Here is a 21,131-nt window from a genome sequence, read left to right as displayed (position 1 = left end):
GGTTGGGTTTTTGTGGGGGGTTTGGAACACAACTCCATGCATGCACCCCTAGTTCTATAAGAGTAAGGCAGGCTCCAGTTGTGTGTGAAGTAGAGATATAAGAATTTCATACGTAGGATACAGGACACACCAAAACAAAAGTGAACGATACAGCTAGATTATCTCTAAACAGTCATAGCCCTATCTTGCATGATCATGCTCACTTCCCTCTTAAAGCCTTCTATGTTGGCAGCCATTACTACATTCTGGGGCAGGGGGTTCCACATTTTAATTATGTGTTGGGAAGAAATTCTTTTGTCTGTTTTGAATCTCTCATCCCTCAGCTTCAGCTGATGACTATGCACTCTAATATAAACTGGAGGACAGCCTTGCCCATAGGGTAACATGTAGAACAGTCTTGCCCATCAGGAATAATGGAGGAGTGCCTTGCCCATAGGATAACAATGTAGGAAAGCCTTGCCCATAGGGAATAATGGAGCATTGCCCATAGTGTAAAATGGAAGACAGCCTTGCTCATAAGGAGTTAGGGAGAATATCCTTGCCCACAGGATAAAATAGAGGACAGCCTTGCCCATAGGGATAATGAAGAAGAGCCTTGCCCATAGGGTAAAATGGAGGACAGTCTTGTCTATAGGAAATAATGAAGAATAGTTTTGCCCATAGGAAAAATGGAGGACAGCTTTGCCTATAACGGAGAATTGCCTTGATGATAGGGTAAAATGGAGGGCTGTAGTATTATGAGAGAGGGAGAAAAGCTTATCCCTGTCCACTCTCTCCACACAATGCATAATTGTATAGACCTCTGTTATGTCTCCCCTTTCCTGCCTTTTCTCTAAGTTGAACAGCCCTAAACGTTTTAACCATACCTCATAAGACAGTTGCTCAAGCCCTCTCATCATTTTGGTTGCTTTTTTCTGCACCGTCTCAAGCTCTGCAATATCCTGTTTCAGGTTCGGTAACTAGAATTGTATATAATATTCCAAGTGTGGTCTCACTATAGATTTGAATAAGAGCAGCATGACAGCAGCAGTTTTATTTTCTATTCCCTATCTAATTATGACCAGCATGGAATATACATTTTTCACAGTAGCTGTACACTGGATTGACATTTTCATCAAGCTATCCACCACTACCCAAAATCTCTTTGCTGTCCGAGGGTAGATCTCTTTTGTGTGAGGTCCTTTACCAATAAAACACATTACCCATTGCTGGGGTAATAAATTGGCCATAGCCATTTTATTGAGCAGAAGCATGAGGCTAAGCATGGGTCTGGATTGTGCTACAGCTCAGCAGGGCGGGTGCCTCGTCCCGAGCTTTGTTCTACTGTGGGGCTCTGCCAGACAGACTCTCCTGGCCAGAGATGTTTCCCCTTCGGCCTGGTTCCTGAGGGGAAGGCGTAGCTCCCTAGCTCCCTTCCCCTTGCCCTTCCAGAGCCATACCCGTGTGCCAAACCGCCAAGTATCAAGCCTATGACAAAATGAGCATGCATTAACAGAGAAAATTAGGAAGAGGTAGGGGGGTTAGGGTTAGGGTTAGGGTATCTGAGTTGAATGCACACTATTTGTGATACTAAAATTTGGGATACTTTGCCATCATAGATAGTAGAAAGAAGGGATTTTTGCCAGTTCCTCCCTACCACTGCAAAATCCCACTCCCCCCATGCTGTTTCTAAGTTACCCTTGTGCTTCATGAGCATCAGTTGAGGGAAATAGGGGGCTATAGGAAAGTTCCATTCTGTCAGCCGTGCTCCACTTGCTGAATTTGGATTCAGTTCACAATTTTAGCTTGATGGAGGTGTTTGCCAAAACAAAAATAAAGATGTGACATACATTTTGAGAGAAATAATGAGAGAAATACAATGAGAGAAATACAAGGTAGATGAGAGAAATATAAGGTAGATAAAAAGAATGAAATTGTGAGGTTATTTCTCATAAAGATCTAGAAGTTGGATCATGCCTCCCACACAAACGTTGTTTAATGGGACACTTTTTCCTCTACATGACATAAAGATGGACTAATATGTTACATTTCAACATCTGTGGTAAACAGCAATTGAAGCAAAGAGGCATTTGTTTAGCCCTTGGGGATTAGGGAATATAATATTTTCCTCCTTTTTTCTGTTTCATAGCTAGTTAAAAAGATTTCTTTTTGAAATTGTATTTTTTAATTTTCTATTTTTTCTCAACTCTGTTTTAGGTATATGAAAAAGTTGCCTACCTCTTAACAGATTTAGGTAGGTAATTGTGATGATACATTGAATGTTGTTGTGATGCTTTATTTCTCTGTGATGAAAGGAAAGGTCTGATATAAAACTTAACACAAAAACATTATCATAATGTAAAAAAAAGTAACATTTTATTACTGAAGGTGAAACCAGATGAGGAGACGAACAATAATATTTTGCTACTTTCCAAGGGTATCCAAAAAGATAATTTTAAGTTTTTGTTCCCTTGAAGCAAATAGTATCTTAAAGGGGATAAATTAGATCAAGTTAATGAGAAAAACATTAACCTTCCCTTCTCCAGCCCTAATTAAATTACTTCCCTCCATTCAATGGCTGTCTTTAACATTTCTCCTAGAATAGTAAGTGTAGTGAATGCAGACTTTATTTGAATGCAAGTTCTTTTTGTCAGGCAGCCCAGTCCAAAGCCCAAGACAACTGGGGATGGTGCCACTTCTCTGCTGCCTCCAGAGAGCTCTCTGGCATTGTGGGGAGGCAGGGAAAATAAAAAAAACACCACTTATACCCGAGCCTTTGGGCTGGGTCATACCCAGCTGCAAAGTCCATGTGGAAGCTGACTGACATCAGCTCCACCTCTGGAAATGACTCAGCATGTCTCCCTTGCGTTAGCATCCAATTGTTCCTCCATGGTGGCCCCAACTTCCAGGTTTTGTCACCACAGATTTGAGAGGCAGCCAGTCACTGATACCTTTGTCTGCTCTGCTGGTGAGAGTGCCCCTTGCACCAGCAGAGAAGGAAAACATGTCAGCTCAACCAAGGACATAGGTAAGGGGGGGTTCTCGGGTTCAAGCCCCCATTACATGTCCGAAGCTCCCCCACCCCGTTTGTGAGTTTTTTGTATTTTAAAGTATTTTTTATTTTTGGCCTGCAGGGGGCACAGTTTTTAAGCTAGCAGCACCAAAAATTTCTGGGTATCTTTAGGAGACACTCCTGATGATACCACCCAGGTTTGGTGAAGTTTGGTTCATGGGGTCCAAAGTTATAGACTCCCAAAGGGGGTGCCCCATCCCCCATTGTTTCCAATGGGAGCTAATAGGAGATGGAGGGTCCACATTTGAGGGTCCATAACTTTGGCTCCCATGAACCAAACTTCTCCAAACCTGGGTGGTATCAGCAGGGGGGGTCTCCTAAAGATACTCTAAAAGCTTGGTGCTGCTAGCTTAATAATTGCACCCCTGACAGCAGGCACCCCCCCCCCAAATTTTCCCAGATTCTCCTTTTAAATCCACCCCCTTCAGCATGGATTTAAAGGGAGAATCTGAGGTTCCCAGTTTAAACATTGAAAGTGATGCTGTTTCAGGGTGGGGGACAATCCACCCCAAAATAGCATCACTTTCAATGTTGTTTTAACTGGGGACTCCAGATTCTCCCTTTAAGGTGGATTTAAAGGGAGAATCTGGGCTCCCTAGTTTAAACACCATTGAAATAGATGCTGTTTGGGGGTGAATTCCAGCATCACAGTGGCCGCCCGTGGGGGGCGTGCAAAACTCAGATTTTGCACCGGGCTCCATTTTCCTTAGCTGCACCTCTGCCCGGAGGAGAGGGCAGAAGGGACTAAAGGCTGGGAGCCCAGCCGGTGGGAGTAGGGGCCAGGGAAGTCTGCCATCCCTGGCCTTGCAGAGCTGCTCCACTGGGCTCCCAGGAGCCTGTCAGCCCATCTCTGACTGGGCAGCGGGTTGTGGTGGGTAGAGTGTTGTGCTGAGATTCAGGAGCCTTGAGTTCGAATCCCTAGTCTGCTGCAGAAGCTAGCTGAATGACTTCAGACCAGTCACATGTTCTCAGACTCTGCTATCTCGGAGGGCTATTGTAAGGATGACAGTGGAGAGCTCTGGGAAGAAGAATGGAGTTCCCAAATGTGTTAGAGCACTCCCTTCTCTTTCTTCTCTACTAAGCTTCTCCAAATGTTTATATTTCTGTTAATATATGTTTGTATCCTCCAAATGTTTACATTTTTGTAATGTTTTACACTTTGTAATGTTTTACACTTTTACACTTAATGTTTACACTTTGTAACATTTTATATTATTGTATTTTTATAAGTATGTAAGCTGCCTTGAGTCCCTTGGGAAATTGGCAGGGTAGAAATGTAAAATATAAATTAAAAATAAATAAGTACTAAGACTGAGGCGGGGCTTGGGGAGGCATGGCCACGCCCCCCAGGGGCGGGTGTGGGCATGGCCTCCCTAACCCCCCATAAAAAACCTATACCTACGTCCCTGAGCTCAATTCTGTGCCAGTTCTACTAGTCAATTCAAGCTCTCCATAGGATTCCACTCCTAGCCTGATACCCTTAGCAAATAGGGAGAAAGGTTCAACCCTTTCTTAATCTACTGTGTGTGTGTGTGTGTGTTTTGTAATTTGTTCTCAGCACATATGAATGTGTCAAATTATGAATCAAAGCAAGCAAGTAACCTTTCCTGCCAGTCATTTATAACTATTTTATAGATGCAACTTGAGTAGTGCATGCTTTTCTTGCACAAGGAGAGTAACATGCAGCCCACCACCTCAGTGAAAGTCATGTGGCAATCCAGAGCAGGAAATCTTGATCAGAAAATATGATTTTCTTTACCAATGAGTAATGTGTACTGTTTCATTCTTACAGAACATCCTCGAACAGACTCAGAATGGGAAAATAGTTTTGCCTTGAAAATGTTTCTCTTCCAATTTGTCAACTTGAATAGTTCTATCTTCTACATTGCTTTCTTTCTTGGAAGGTAAGTTAAAGAACTCCTGGAAAATAATAACAACAACAAAAACATGAATCATTTTGCATATATTACAGTGGTTTGTTGATAGCTGAGGATGCTTCTGGCTTTAAATGCAGACTGGATACTAAAGATATAAGCCAGAGAGAGTTAGGTGTGCATTTGACTGCACAACTTGGCCATATTTAAATGTGGCATATTGTACACAGAATACTTGTAGAACTGTGTGTGAATTTAGAGTCTCATTTAAACTAGACTGCAACTTGTGCAAAGCATCTGTGCATGTTTAATGTAATGTCAGCAACCTGTAGTTTTGGCAAATCTTGTGCTGATATGAAAAATAAGTATGCACCTGCTCTGCACAGGTAGCTAGCACTGAGTCTTTGTGTGAGTTATTAGTTGAGTTATTCGGTGTCAAAATAGTTCATAGTTTTGAGGAGGCCAAATATATGAAAGATACTGGGAAGAATAGTATTTCCTTTTTAGAGGCACCTTGATCTCTCCCATTTAGAGGCAACTTGAACTCTCCATGTCAGAGGCCAGTGGCTATGTTTCCATTTTTTGTCTTTCACATTTTTCAAAGTAGCTATATGTCACAATTTCCTAGAGGATTTCCCTGCATATGTTCTGAAGATCCATGTTTCCCAGGTACTTGTGGGCCCAATTCAAAGTGAGACCACAATGTACAGAAAGAGGGAACATGTGGAAAGATGGCTCTGGAGGGGTACTATTTGCCCCACTGTAGAAATGTAGCATGTGGTTGCTCAGTACACAATTAGCAAATATCATCTGACTCTCTGTCTTTCTCTTTGGGTGTATACATATATACACACACACTGATGTTGATCTGATTCAAGTTCTCCTTGTGAGGATTGCTGCTCTCACCACCCACTTTGCATTGACCTAATTTTTGAGTGAGATTTTGGACCCTAAGGCAAATCAATTCAGTGCTAAAACTCCCATGTCACTATTCATATAGGGATTTATAAAAGCCTCAGTGAGTGCTGGCTATTCCCCTTGCTCAGATTTGACTACCATGCATAGGTAGTCAGGGCTAGTCTTTTACAATTCATTATAGTGAGTAAACCTTTTTTACTGAAAACTATTTGAGCTAATACTGTCACTGGATAGAAACGATTTACTTTTCAAAAAGCACCTCCTATTATCAGTGGTTTTTGAGATATTTTGATGCTTTTTGTTCTTTTTGTTGCATCTCATGGATACTACTTTATTCTTTATTCCTTGCTTGGCCTCATTCACTTTTGCTGCTGTTTAATCAGAAGAAATCACATTTTTTCTCAATGAAGTAACAATGCTACATGTGAAGACAACATAAAGCCCATACAATAAAATAGCTAGGTCTCTACTGCCAATTAGATTAAATAACAGTGAGGTCAAATCAGTCAGAAAAAAAATTTCCCACTTCAGCTACAATAAGAACCAGCAACTGAGGTGGAAGAGACAATGGCAAAATCCAGATGGTCTTTAAGATATTTTCTGGTAATGTGTTCAGCTACATAAATATGCTAATTTTGAAGTGGATGCATAAATCAGAGAATATTAAAAACTGCCTCAGTTAAATAGAGAAGGCAAACATTCTAGTTAAGATTCCTGTGCACTGTTTGGTATGAACACAAGCAAGGACTGTGATATGATCACAACTGGGAATGTACATGTTCATTTCAATGGAGAGGCAGTTCTGCACAAACAAAAAAATGTGTGCCTTGATGGAAAACCTGTGGAGTTGGAAAACTTCATGTGTACATCAGAGTCCCTTTTCATACAATTACTGATTTGGAATAATGTCCAATAGAGCAAGAAAGATAAGGACCTAACTAGGCAAAAGATTTCTCCTTATTAGTAGGTCTCTCTTTTTATTAAATATTGCTATTTATTTTAAATCCAAGTAACAAACAAAATCTCATCTTTCCAGATTTGCTGGACGCCCTGGAAAGTACAACAAGCTTTTTAACAGGTGGAGATTGGAAGAGGTAAACAACTGTACTTGTCCTGCCAATGTATTTTCTACAGTCATTTTTTTATTATCTGTGTTTTCTGTGTCAAATCATTCTATCCTTGCATAGTCAATGTTTTGTGTTTTTTAAGAACAGTTAAAAATAGTTTATATTACATAAAAACAAAGAACTGGTAGAGCTCAATGTTCCTCCTGCTGATAATAATCTTGAAATGATAGGATTTAAACAGCTTAAAGATAAAGTTTGCAATGTAAATGTACATAACACTTCTTCCTACAGTGTCATCCAAGTGGCTGCTTGATAGACCTCTGCCTGCAAATGGGCGTTATCATGGTTTTAAAGCAAATGTGGAACAACTTCATGGAACTCGGCTATCCGTAAGTACAAATATTATCTGTTTTTTTCTTCAAAAAATACCATAATATAATTGTGGTTGAAGCTGTAGGTATTTAAAATTTCTGACTTGATTTGTCCTGCTGGGACCAAAATAATATCAATCACCTTAGCTGCCCAAACAAAAGGAATAATCCAACCTCTTCTGTGTGGGCAGCCCTCAGAAATACATGCAATTATTGGAGAGCTGTATAAGGCTTGATGGAGAACCTTTCCCCCAGGAATCAGGAAGTACATTAGACCTTGATTCTGTACACTAAAGTACACAGTCAGTACCATTGGTACCAACAAAACATAGTACCATTTCCATTTTTGCAGCTGAAAATAAAATAATATACCATCTGAAAGGGCTAAAGAGGTAATTGCAAGGGCTATCAAATGACCAAAAATCCACTGGACTGATATAGAATTGTCTGCTCTGACAAGGATTTCTTAACTTTAGAGGCCTGTGCTCACAAGAAATGAAAATAAATCCAAGGGCACCTAGTGGGACAGTGCTGAATAAAGAGCCCAATGAGTAGTGAAATCACTGAAAATGATGCCATAGATTTCATGTTTTGGCTGTCTAAAATAGGTTGCTACAAAACTGGTGGTCACGGCGCAAGATCAAGAAAGGAGGGCAGTTGTTGGAGCATAAATTCTCTCTACCTCAGTGGGAAAAAGATTGGAATCTACAGCCAATGAACCTCCATGGTCTGATGGATGAGTACTTAGAAATGGGTGAGAATGCTCAAAGAGCTAGTTTTTGCTTTTTTAACAGAAGCTGATAATTGTATGTAGTGCCAGTGAGTTTCCTTGTTTTTCTTACAGACTTGAAGAGGGTAGGAACAGCAGTGGCGTAGGAGGTTAAGAGCTCATGTATCTAATCTGGAGGAACCGGGTTGGATTCCCAGCTCTGCTGCCTGAGCTGTGGAGGCTTATCTGGGGAATTCAGATTAGCCTGTACACTCCCACACACGCCAGCTGGGTGACCTTGGGCTAGCCACAGCTTCTCAGAGCTCTCTCAGCCCCACCCACCTCACAGGGTGTTTGTTGTGAGGGGGGAAGGGCAAGGAGATTGTAAGCCCCTTTGAGTCTCCTGCAGGAGAGAAAGAGGGGATATAAATCCAAACTCTTCTTCTCTTCTTCTCTTATTTAGTTATATTATTTTTCCAGTTTTACAGTTTGGCTTTACTACCATCTTTGTAGCTGCTTTTCCACTGGCACCTCTTCTGGCATTGCTTAACAACATCATAGAAATTAGACTTGATGCTTATAAGTTTGTTACACAATGGAGGCGACCGATGCCTGCGAGAGCAACAGATATAGGTGAGACAAAACATTATTGTTGTAGTTGTTCTTTTTACCAAGTAATTATGGCAAATATTGGAATTCAGACATGGTTTTAACTTCATGTTGAAGGGTATATTTACATCACAGAATGTAATCTGTTGTGTTTTTACAACTATTTATTTTATAAATATTTATAAAAAGGGAAGGTAGAAATATATAGTTTTCATAAGATTCTTGGATTATAAGTCTATGAGTCTGTGTTTAAGATATTCTTCTTGACACTGTTCTTATTACATTGGTTAAATCAATTTACAGTTGGCTTAGGTAAGTAATACAGATGGATCAATCTGTCCTTTAAAGAAAATACCTTGTATATATTAGTTTGAGTTCATGGCACTTCATTCCTAAATATACAAGGACATAATCTGTATTGATTGCAACAAAATTCACTTTCAAGTAAATGTACTTTAGGCTACAGCATATTATACACTGTTTACTTGGGGTTCATTAAATATTTTTGAAGATAATAATACTGGAAAAATGAATGGTGAAATAAAAAACAATTTTATTTTTGTAAGCTGCAACATGTAAAATGATAACTTGTAGAAAAATGATTTCATAGCACAAAATCATAAAGTCTGGTCATTTTTCAAAACTTCTGGACTATGATTCTTAATCTATCTGTTCCATAATAGTTCCAAGCATTTCCAAGTCACCAACACACATTTAACTTATTGTCCAAAATCACAACATTGGATCCGTAGAATCATGAGGGAGCAGCATCTCTCACAAGTTCCCCCTCAACTCAACTTGTACTCTTCCAAAAGCAACATGCAGAGGACAATAGATGGGTGAGAGGAAAACAAAGGATTCTGCAATGGAGAAAGAAACTGCCAGATATTGTGCCTCATATCATGACTTGCACCTGTGCAAAAACAAAAACAAAACAGCTATATAATACAAAAAAGTTGAGCTTTATAATAGAAAATGATATCATTAGCCAACTATGCTAAGATAAGGTGTGGCTGAGAGCCAGCGTGGTGTTCAGCCCCAGTGTGGTGTGGTGTGGTGGTTAAGAGCAATCTGAAGAACTGGTTTTGATTCCCCATGCCTCCACATGAGCAGTTGACTCCTACTGGGTGAACCAGATTGTTTCCCCACTCCAACATTCCTGCTGGGTGACCTTGGGCTAGTCACACTTCATTCAGAATTCTCTCAGCCCCGACCCACCTACCTCATAAGGTGTCTTTGTGGGATGAGAAAGGGAAAGAAGTTTGTAAGCCACCTTGAGTCTCCCTACAGGAGAGTAAGGTGGGATATCAATCCAAACTCTTTGTCTATTCATCTCTTATATGAAATATAATTTATTTATTTATTTATTTATTGTTGCATTTTTATACCGCCCTCCCCCGGAGGGCTCAGGGCGGTGTACAACACTAACCAACAAACAATAAAACAAGATAAAAATAAATTAAGATTTAAAATGCATTAAGATTTAATTATTAAGATTTAATAATGACTGGAATATTCAGCTAGTCTTCCAACAAGTTAAGTTAGAATATTGGCATGGCCAATATTTTGATTGCCCCCCACCCCCAACTTTCATCTGAAAAGGCATAGCACCAGAACTAATGTAAGGAGTATTATGCATGTACAATAGTTAGGAATTAAGAAAAATGCAATAGAGGGGAGGGATTTTGAGAACAGAAAATCTAAAATTACAAGGTATGTGTTTTCTAGACAGTTCAACTAAAGGGCAAAATGGCAGTACTATTAAGAAAGAGCATTTTTAATTCTATCTTGGAATAGAATTAAAAACTTATTTGTATGTGGATGTAAAACTGCATAAAAGAACAGGTTTGACTAATAGTCATGTTTCATGACTACAGTCCGAAAACCACACAACACCCCAGTCATGTTTCAACTTGTTATTTTTTCTCCTAGGAATTTGGTATGGAATCCTCGAAGGAATAGGAGTCCTTGCTGTAATCACCAATGCTTTTGTTATTGCCATTACTTCTGACTATATCCCACGATTTGTTTATGCATACAAATATGGCCCTTGTGTGGATCAAGGATACAGACAGGAAAAGTAATTACTCCATCTTCCAAATGTATTTTTAGCTGTTGTGTTTTGTTAGATGTTTGTCACTTCTATATATTTTGCACATTTTTCTTATTGTTAAATTGGCTCAAAAATACTGCATCAGAGGCCAAGCAAATATCCTCCAAAATGTGATCTGCTATCTAATCAGAACATGTGGAAACATCTAAATAAAATGAGATGATGTCTTTTTCAGTCTCTTTTACCCACACTAGAGCATTTGTCTGTGTTTGTTTAGTCACATGCCAAGAACGAGTGTCAGTTTGAAAGTTTGCAAACATCTGTATCTTAGTAACAAAACATACATCACACTTGAAGAACCATGAATAGATTCCCCAGTATTTTTAGAAGTGCAATAGGAACTGTGTAGGGATCCAGTAGATCAGAAGTATATAGGGAGTACAAAAATACTTTGGTAGGGTTGCTAGCTCTGGTTTGGGAAATACATGGTGATTTTTAGGAGGAGCGTAAGGAAGGTGGGTTTGGATAGTGGAGGAACTTAAGTATAATGTCATACAGTCCACCTTCCAAAGTGGCCATTTTCTCCAGAGAATTGATCTCTGTCAGCTGGAGATCTACTGTAATCCTAAAACATCTCTAGCTACCTACTAAAGATTGGCAACCCTATACATAAGGAGAGGAGAATCCTTCCTCTCCTGATCCCTCCTGATGAGGTTGTTGTTAGCCCTAAAAGGGAAATAAACACATACTGTCCCAATCCTTCCCCCCACCCATATCTAACAGCTGTTCAAGTGAGGCCATTTCAATGGACACATCTGACTACAATAGAGAAACTAAGGCTCATTCTACACAGGGTATTTATATCGAGTTACAATCATTATACTCATTTTCCCTTTTTATAAACGGAAAACAAGTTTATTCCCTTTTTATAAATGGAAAACAAGTTTATTTATCATGATTACAACTCATTATAAATATGCTGTGTGGAATGAGCCTAAATGAGCCTTACACACTGCCATTGTGACCCAGTTAAGGGCTCTCATAGCTTCACTTTTCAAAACACAGAGAAGATGCTGTATCATCTTTATCATCATCACTTCTGCTTTGGCCCTTAGCATGACCCAAGCAGTGAAATAACTAGAAAAATAAAATATGACTGGAAGAATGCTTTCTAACAGTGCCTTTGGATGAACTGCATATCAAAAATATGAATCTGATTCTGAAAATAGAGACTTGGGTTATGCCCGCCCCTCCCTTATTTAGTCCATGTGTGTTGTACTATCATCTCTACATTATTTATACACACCTGGTAGTGACAGCCAATGGCATTGCTTCTCTGATAAATATAGTCCCATTCACAATATCAGATCAATCAATAATGTCTTTCTGTCTGACACATTAAGGAGTACACATTTAGGAGTACCTATTAGATCTCTCTTCCTCTAATTATTTTTTTAAAGTACCAATGTTTTTGGAAGCATTTTTTATTTCCTTGCACAAGAAAAGCATGTGTGATTCAGAGGAAATTCTGACAGTTAAAGTATGAAGTTCTAGATCATCTGTGGACATGAGCATAACGTTATATTCCTTACCATAAAATGTTGCAACTAGTAATTTGGCCCCTATGGTAATAGACCCTTTTTGAAAAAAAGAACTAAATGTAACTTCATTCGTCACATGCTGGAACATCTTTGTTTTAGAATCCTACACTTAGGTCCTAATGCCTACCTAGTTCTATTAGATAGGCACTAGGATAGGAACCAATCAGAGCATTCTAAAACAAATGCGGTTCACCTTGTGGAAGGTGAAGTTACAATTTTACTTAATTCTTTTTGTTGAAAAGGATATAGATGAGGTCTTATTCCACTCTGCGCTTTGGCAGAGTGAGCCTTTTACAGTAGAACTGAAAGTTAGTGAATTCATTAATTTATTCATTGTTGCCTTCAATTTGAAATTATGATTTTTAAACTTACTATCCAAAATGTAAATGCATGTAATTTTTTTTAAAAAAAACTGTTCTTTAAATTTCACTGTTAAAGACATATTTATGTTTTCTCTGGAGGCATTGTTATTTTAATATTAAATCTCCTCAGAAATCAATTAACAGTATGTTTTCTTATTCCTTGGCTTTGCAGTTACACATTTAATAGGTGGGTATGTGAGGGCTACTGTTTAACATGTAGGAAGCTTTATGCTTTTCTTTTCCATCATTCATAGCTCTCCCTATCAGCTTTTTCATGGTGAATCTTTCCCTTCCTGTTCAATAATGTCCCCTGAGCTTCTATCACAATATGAAGAATTTTTTAAAAAACTCAGTCATTATTTTGCTGAATGCTGCTGTTAAAAACATTAATACAGCTTGATCAGTGTTTTGCCTCAGGGCTGAATAAAAATGAATTTTCTTTGCATTCCCACCCTCTCAACAGCTAACCTATCAACGGAAGCAGATTGTTCCATGGTTTTAAAAGGTGCTATTTGCTGACTAACTTAAGTTACATAGAAGTAGGGCAGCTTGAAAACATGCAAAGCACACTGCATAAAACATCATTTCTACATTCTTGTTTCTGCAAGGGTGCTGACCTGTTCTGTACAAAATAGCCGGAAATAACAATTTTTGAGCAAAGTGTTCTGTCCTTTATATTTACCTTTTTTAAAACTACTATTCTCTGGTATTTTTAACATTCTAGATTGCTGTTGTGGCATTCTAGATCGCTAACTACCTCTTTCTGGTTCTGCAACTATGGTCTGATTCAACTGGGGATTGTACTGTAATGAAGCCATACCATCATACAGTCAATAAATATGACTACCTAGCAATGTCATTAATAGAATATGTTTATTTACAAAATTTATATCCCATCTTTCTGCTTTGCAAGGGCCACCAAGGCAGTGAACTATTTAAAACATACAATGTAAACTTACATTATAATACCATTAAAATCAACCCCTTCTCAAACATACATCATTAAAACTGAACCAATGTGGCAGACATCAAATGTTAAAATTTCCTCATTTTAAAAATTTAAAATAAATTTATACAATAATTATTAAACAGTCACAACAATAAAAATCGAAGAAGCAGTAACAGTTACTGGGGGTATGCCAAACAGAACACAAAAGTTTTCACCCACTGGCAGAAGACATCACTAGAGGAAGACAGATAAATCTCCCTGCAGATAGAGTTCCAACATTTTGATGCATAACTGGGAGTAATGCATAGTACTCTGCTCTGTAGTGTAATGCATAGTAATGCATAATCATGCACTTAGCTATGGCTTGGACTTTTCAGAGATAAATTCTACAGGTATACTCTTCTTCAAAGCATAAATTTCATTTTAAACATCCAAGGCTTTGTGTATTTTTATAGCATTAATTCAGTTGTCCTTATTGAGTAAAGAATATTTTGCCTTTGTCATCCACTGATAATTTGCCAGGCATGATATAAAAATAATGCATTGGTTTTGGCAAGGAGCATGAATAACATACATGCTTTATAAGTTCTGCATGCACTACTTATGACAAATTAATTCTTCAACAGAAAATATTTACTGGACTTTGTCTTTTTAGATGTTTGAAGGGATATGTCAACAGCAGCTTATCAATATTTGATCTGAGCGAACTTGGCTTGGGATATTCAGGATATTGCAGGTATGCACTTACTGAATGGCAAATTATTGCTGCTTGAGTTTCATTCAAATTGCTTTGATCAATACAATGGATAGCATTATTTTGTAAAATTTAATGGGTCTACAGAAGTTTATGTTATAATAAATCTTTTATTTTTAAGATGTCTCAGGACCCATTTTTTCTGTAGTAGACTAATCTGTGGATTGGGAATGAGATGTTACAAATGCTATTTTCCAGCAATGAATGCAATCATGTCTGGATTTCTTCATATATTATATGATATTTTCATTAATTTATTTACTTGAGACCAGGTTAGCATAGGGAAGATTGGTCATGAGATAATTAAATAAGTTGGAGGAATAATTAAACAGAGGAGGAAATTTGAAAATCTGGTGCTTGGGCATTTTCATGGCCATTAGAAACTGCCTGCCAAAATTATATGTTATCTCTGTTTGATGAGGCTCCCTGCAACTTGGCCAGGTAACTAATTGTTAAAAATGTTTACAGTATTTGTGTCTAGACTTTATATAAAAAGCAAGGGAATAGGCTAGAGTTGGAAAACTTAAAATGGCACTAGGCCCTTAACCTCACATTTTTCAGCTGGCAGCACTCTGCACCAAGCCATCAGTTCTTTGGAGAAGATGAAATAATTGTAAGATATACCATAGGTACACTGTAATTAGATTTCAATACAGGCATCAGAAGATCAGTACATGAAATTATGTTATTTTTTAGGACCCCAGTAGATGGGGCATTGAGACAGAATAAGATCCTGAAAACAACGTTTTGGTTCCACCTCAGAGGCTTGAATTTAGGAGCTGGTGTTGAAGAAAGAGAGGAAATAGGAAATGGAAAGATTGACAGTGGAGGAGAAAAGACTTTGATACAAATGAAAGGCTAATGATCACTTTCTAAAGAATCTCACCAATTCAAAAATATCTAATTTAAATAGTAGGAAGTAATAAGCATATAGTCAATGGCCCATTATGCATGGAATACTTTCTTTGGGGCTCTTAGCGGTGCAGTGGGGCTGAAGTGTGGTCTCCTGACGGTTCTCTGTTTACACATGAGGACACATTCACTGTCTGCCTCACAGCTGCTTTTTTGAAGTCTCAATGTGTCTTTGCTTTTCCTGGTTCTCTTAACTAAACCCATCAACTTCCTCTTCAAGGCACAGATCTCATCATACTCGGTAGTTGCGAGATAAAGGGCTTTGTTTAAGCTCTTTAAATTGCAGTTATATTGGTATACCTGTGATTACAATTGTATTGATATTGTAGCCCCTTTCCAAAAATAACCCCCCCCCCAAGAAAGAGGCAAAGCAATTCATTGAACCACACTAAGAAGGGGAACATGTCCTAGAATTGATATCTCTCCCCTCACTCCATACACAGATACTTTCTGGTTTTCAGATGCAATAAAAGACAGAGATTTTGCAGTGCTTCTCTGTTTATATTGATATATCAATATAATAATTAACAAAAATGGAAGTAATAAAATCTGAAAAGGGGGAAGGGGAGAGGGGTGCAGGGGAGTGGGAGGGGCTAGTGGTTGGCAGAGGGGGAATATGTCTGGGGCAAAACTGCTCACTTGCAAATCTCCCCTGCTCTTGCACTGAAGAAAATTAAAATCATGCTTAAAGGGATGCCGCTTGGCATGGGGAGAATGGAAATTGAAAGTGGGGCTTGGGGAAATACATCCATTCAAGTAATCTTGTTGTGACTGACATTTGCCCCTGCTGTGCAGCAGACACCTGGTCCACAATGGGCCAATGACTTGTGTGACGAATGCCCATATTTGGGAAGTGGTTTCCAGAGAGAGACTTCACTGAAATAGTTAAATCCTGCCTGGTTCTAATTGATTGGGAGAAAATTGCCTGAGAGGAGAAAAAAAGAGACAGCTGGAGTGCTGTAGGCTTTTTTTTTTCCTCTGGGGAGAGTTGGAGTGAGAGAGACTCCAGAAAAGGGGTCTGACCTGAAAGCCTGTCAGGGCTACTGCATATATTAAATTATGGTGACCCTAAGAACATTTCTTTGGGGTTTGTTTACTCTTCCTTAAGGGGAGGTCTCCTAGATATGGCTGCAGGAAAGTGCCTGAGGGAGACTGGTCAGAAGTAGAATACCAGCTTCCTGAGGGGAGAACTGTGGCCCTTCTTAGTTTATGCCAGTAGACACAGAGATTCTAGGCAGGGACCCAAACAACTCACTGTTGGTCATAGGACCATTTGAGAGCCTAACAAACTGTCTGAATGACTATACATACTTGTGTGTGTGTGTGTATGTGTGTGTGTGTTTATCTGTTCCTCAACCCTACCAAAGAAATGTTTGACTTTCCTGTTTATTTTAAATAAAACATTTTGTTGTGGAGCTGTAAGGCAATACAGACTCTAGTGCTGACTTTGAGGGAGGTTCTTAAAGTCAATAAGGAATAATTCCTGAGGTAATAACTCCTTGGTCTTGGAACTTGTGAAAGGGGAATCCTACCCTTTCCCCTGTTTGGTTTGTGTTATAACTTGCCTCTAGTCCTGAAGAGAGGTTGTTAAGATTCATATTAATTTCTATCTCAGAACAACAGCATATGCTGGTTAAACTTAATTTACTTGAGGCAGTGCCAGTAGTAATTAAATAAAAAATGTAATAATTAAAATTAGGCTTGGTAATTCAATATATCTAAATAAAAAAATACCAAATTTTTGTATGAAAAGATGTATTCATCTTTTTCCGGCTTTTATCAGCCCCGAATACAAGCAGGGCTGATAAAAGCCGATCTGAATAGCTCAGAGTGTTGAATGACAGATGTTGATCTTTCTGCATTTGGGGGATTTAAACTTTAAAGGGAGCCTTCAATAGTGGCAAGCCATCTTGGACTCCCTTTAAAGTTAACTAACTTGAGTGTGTATAGTTAAAACTGGAGAATCCCCCCCTTAAACTTAAGCTCTCGTATAGTTAAAACTAAAAACATTTCTGCTGTGTGGCATGGCCCATTGCTGTGTTCAGATTTGTGAGTTGGGGTACGTTCTATAATGTGATGGTACCAGTTTGCCTAGGTACGCCACTGTCGCACAGGGCTCGAGTGTGGGAAGAAAAGGAAGGGGAAAAAACACCCCGACTGTGCCCGCTCAGGTGGGGGAGGGTGGCCGCCCTTGGGGGGGCATCCAACTCAGGTTTTGCCCAGGGCGCCAGTTTGCCTAGGAATGCCACTGACAGGCTTCCTCAAGAAGAAGACCAAACAGAGGATTCCGAGCCATTTTTACTAAATGACTTCCTTCATGTTTTTCCCTATTATTATTATTATTATTATTATTATTATTATTATTATTATTATTATTATTATTATTATTATTATTATTATTATTATTATTATTATTACAGGTATAGAGATTACAGAGCACCTCCATGGAGTTCAACTCCTTATGAATTTACTTTACAGTTCTGGCATGTCCTAGCAGCTCGACTGGCCTTCATTATAGTATTTGAAGTGAGTTCATTTGTTTATTAATTAAAATAACTTTATTCCACCATTCTGAATGTCTTAAGGTGGCTTACAAATTCAAATTTGAAATATGCAATAACCCCCATAAATAATCACCTCCCCCTTCGATGTCTGTGTTAAGTGCTCAGAGGGGCACTGTTTTTCTCACAATATAAAGTTTCCTGGGACATATACACAACATGATTTGGACAATGCCCACTGATAGCAGTTTCCCTCAGGGCATCATATTTTGTTAGAGTTTCTTGTCCTCTTACACAAATATATTTGTGTACAACCAAGATTCCATGTTCTCTACAGACAGAAATAATAATTAATATTAGCAGCATTAGGTTGTTCACACCAATGAATCGGCTCCAGGAACTGACTGGAAGGAGCAGGTAGACTTTTGTCATTGGTGACAGAATGCTTCCATTGGTGATGGGCTAAGTGTACAGCAAATCCTGATCCAGAGTAAAGTCATGGAGACTTGGCTTGACTGGAATGGAAAAATTCACTTGACATTACAGGGTTCCCATGAACCAGAGTTCTGCTGAGTCCTGGCCCCAAAATAAGCCTCAGGATTATTACCCAACACTAGACCATTTCCTGGTGTTCTTACTCCCAAATGAAGGGGACCAGTCAGGAGGTAAGGTCAAAAGAAATCTTTATTCAAACCAAGGAAGCTCCAGAGTCTGCAAAAGTGGTAATAGCTCATCTAATCTCTGGAGGCCAGACCTTTTATACTAAGCAGTAAATATAATTAATACATTGGCAGTACACTCCTCCAGAACCCTCATAATAAGAGTTCTTCCTGTTCATTTCTGTAAATTCCTGCCTTATCTAGAATGTGCTCCTGAGCAGCCTCGCCATCTCCATAAGGATACTCTGCAAATGTTTAGAGAAAGACACTCCCACCATATCACTGTTCTGAAACATCAGGAAAGAAATATATTTCCCGTTTTGTTAGCTTCAAACATCTAAGCTATGATAAATTTGTCTCCAGCTAAAACCATTTTAAAAGGAGACTTTTTAGTTCATATATCAAGACTGTGATATTGCTAAGAGAAAGCTTTCATTTCCTTCAGCAAAGGTTTTTCCTTCTTTGATTAGGTCCATGGCTAGTATCTGTGTGCTGCTGTTTTCTGTCAGGGATAACTGGTGGCTAGCATGAAAACATTCCTTTATCAGAATTCTGGAAGAGATGGAGAGAATCAGAATTCTTTTGACTTTCCCACCCCTCCCTTTTTTGCTTTCCACATTTGTAGATGTTTATCTGCTAGTTACTAGGTCAACTATAGGTCATCCCACATAGCCAGTGAATCATTTTTTCAACATCATAGGGTAGAAATCTAAATAGTTTCAAGTTGATGGAAGCATTTAAAATTGTTCTTTTTTTTTCTTTCTTTTTTCAGCACCTTGTTTTTGGAATAAAATCTTTCATTGCCTACTTAATCCCAGACATGCCCAAAGACCTATGTGACAGAATGAGAAGGGAAAAATATTTAGTCCAGGAAATGATGTACGAAGCTGAATTAGAGCATTTGCAGAAAGAACGGAAAAAGAATGGCAAACAGTATCACCACGAATGGCCTTAGTTGATATCAAATAACAGTGACAACTTTCACATGAGAATGGGTGCTTCTGATTAGAGGCTGAAGATGGGAGTCTAAAGATTTAAGCCTTGTAAATATGCTGCAATTGAAAAACAAATTATTAAGTTTTGCTGTGAACTGGAAGAATCATGTTAACCCATAGAGATGCCAAATGGCTATGCTGAAGATGCATTACTGAGGACTGAACGCTGGCTCAGCAGAAGTGGATTTGCTCAGCAAAAGTGTAAGATACAAAGAACTTGTGTAAGGCATCTACAGCAAAGTAAAAACAAAATCTATCACTTGTAAAAGTTTCATAGTAAGGGCATGATTTTTTTTTAAAAAAAAGATGGTATGTTTATCCACTACTTCAGCTTTTAATTGCTCAAATGTATTTGTACAGCCAGTGGAAAATACAAAGTGAGAATTGTTGCCTCTGTGGCCATAAATTGATGTTCTAACAGTCCTGCAGGCTTCCCATTTTGTCAGTCTCTTGCTGAGATTGTGGATGTGGCTCTGCCCTTTAAAAGGGATATCAGTCTATTTGATATTTACTATGCAGTTTGATGTTTGCACATCACTTCTTGTTTGTCTTTAAAAGAAAAAATGTATAGTTCTCTACAGTCAAAGAAATTCTACTTAAGGGAGGGCTCCACAGATCTTCTATAGAAGAGCTTTTCCCCCTTACACAAGAACCTTGTGTAATGGATAAGGGAAATCATATTGCATCCAGAGTATATAATCTGCATGCAGAAGCCTTTGCACATAATTAAATGTGCACACATCTCAAGACCTGCACATGGAACTGCACAAGCAGATAACTTTTTTCTTTCTGTCAGTAGTCCTCTGGATGCTGACTGTTCTTGATGCAGCTCTCTTCAGAAGAACAATCTGGCTTCCCAGTGATTTGATATCCAGTATGCAAATAAAGGCCATCTACTCATAATCTCTGAAGTGAACAGGCTTATCCATGCTCTGATGTAGCATGCAGAATTGTGTCACTATTCTCTTTGAGCTATTTGGATATTAAATGTTCCAGAAAAAAACAACTTGAAACATTTTATTGCATTGCAAATAATTTCACCCTAAGAAGTCATTTATCTTACTTGCTCTATGCAAGAGCCTCTTTATGCAGTATACAAAGTATAACTTAATTGCTTGAGAATTATGAAACAGGACTGTAAAACCATCCTTTTTCTACAAAATCAAAGCATGGCAATAGGTGTATAGATAGTATTTTTAAAATATATTCAGTACATGTTCCTATAGCAACTTGGACTTTGGTTATCACATCCTTGCAAAAGAGAACAGTAAGCTTCATGATTTTGTGATATTACTATGTTCCATTCTGCACAACACAAAAAAGACATCTGTGGGATGCCTTAAAAAGAAGTGACTGCCTCTGTTCACTCTGCACACCTAAAATATGACTTCCAAAGGAGGCTTAAAAAGAGGCAGCTTCTGGGTGTTTTCCAGACAGCAAAGGCATCAGAGAGGAAACGAGGCTGTTTCCTGCCCAAACATTTTGTTCTCTGGTCAATTTCACCCTCAGCTTGCACATGACATTTTGTGTGCAGCTGAAGGGATTCTCCCTTCCACCATTTGCTGAAAGTTATTCTGGAGGCTCTGATCCTGGATGCCTTTTCATCCCAAAAAGTCCATAGTTTTACTCAGCTGGTCCTTCCAATTCCAGTAATATATAGTTTTGAGAGTCAGCATGGTGTAGTGGTTAAAAACAGGTGGATTCTAATCTGAAGAACCAGGTTTGATTCCCCACTCCTCCACCTG

The 21,131-nt window shown here is 38.6% G+C and overlaps 1 protein-coding gene across 3 annotated transcripts in view; it reads left to right on the top strand.

Annotated features, from left to right (window-relative positions):
* The window catches only part of ANO3 (anoctamin 3), a 163,434-nt gene extending 142,303 nt beyond the window's left edge, over window positions 1-21,131 (top strand). For 2 of the 3 annotated variants that reach the window (XM_048486772.1, XM_048486771.1), the window contains 10 exons: window positions 2,197-2,233; window positions 4,845-4,956; window positions 6,881-6,938; window positions 7,203-7,300; window positions 7,891-8,036; window positions 8,472-8,624; window positions 10,533-10,680; window positions 14,221-14,301; window positions 17,652-17,757; window positions 19,164-21,131. In XM_048486772.1, the coding sequence (XP_048342729.1) occupies window positions 2,197-2,233; window positions 4,845-4,956; window positions 6,881-6,938; window positions 7,203-7,300; window positions 7,891-8,036; window positions 8,472-8,624; window positions 10,533-10,680; window positions 14,221-14,301; window positions 17,652-17,757; window positions 19,164-19,346 (1,122 nt within the window). In that variant the 3' untranslated portion in view covers window positions 19,347-21,131. Of the gene's footprint in view, window positions 1-2,196; window positions 2,234-4,844; window positions 4,957-6,880; window positions 6,939-7,202; window positions 7,301-7,890; window positions 8,037-8,471; window positions 8,625-10,532; window positions 10,681-12,788; window positions 12,804-14,220; window positions 14,302-17,651; window positions 17,758-19,163 lie in introns of all 3 variants that reach the window. The other variant, XM_048486770.1, reaches the window with a different exon arrangement.

The sequence above is a fragment of the Sphaerodactylus townsendi genome, linkage group LG02, assembly GCF_021028975.2.
Source record: "Sphaerodactylus townsendi isolate TG3544 linkage group LG02, MPM_Stown_v2.3, whole genome shotgun sequence".
NCBI classification, from domain to species: domain Eukaryota; kingdom Metazoa; phylum Chordata; class Lepidosauria; order Squamata; family Sphaerodactylidae; genus Sphaerodactylus; species Sphaerodactylus townsendi.
Note: the sequence above shows the minus strand (reverse complement) of the source record. Positions and strands in the feature narration are given on the sequence as shown.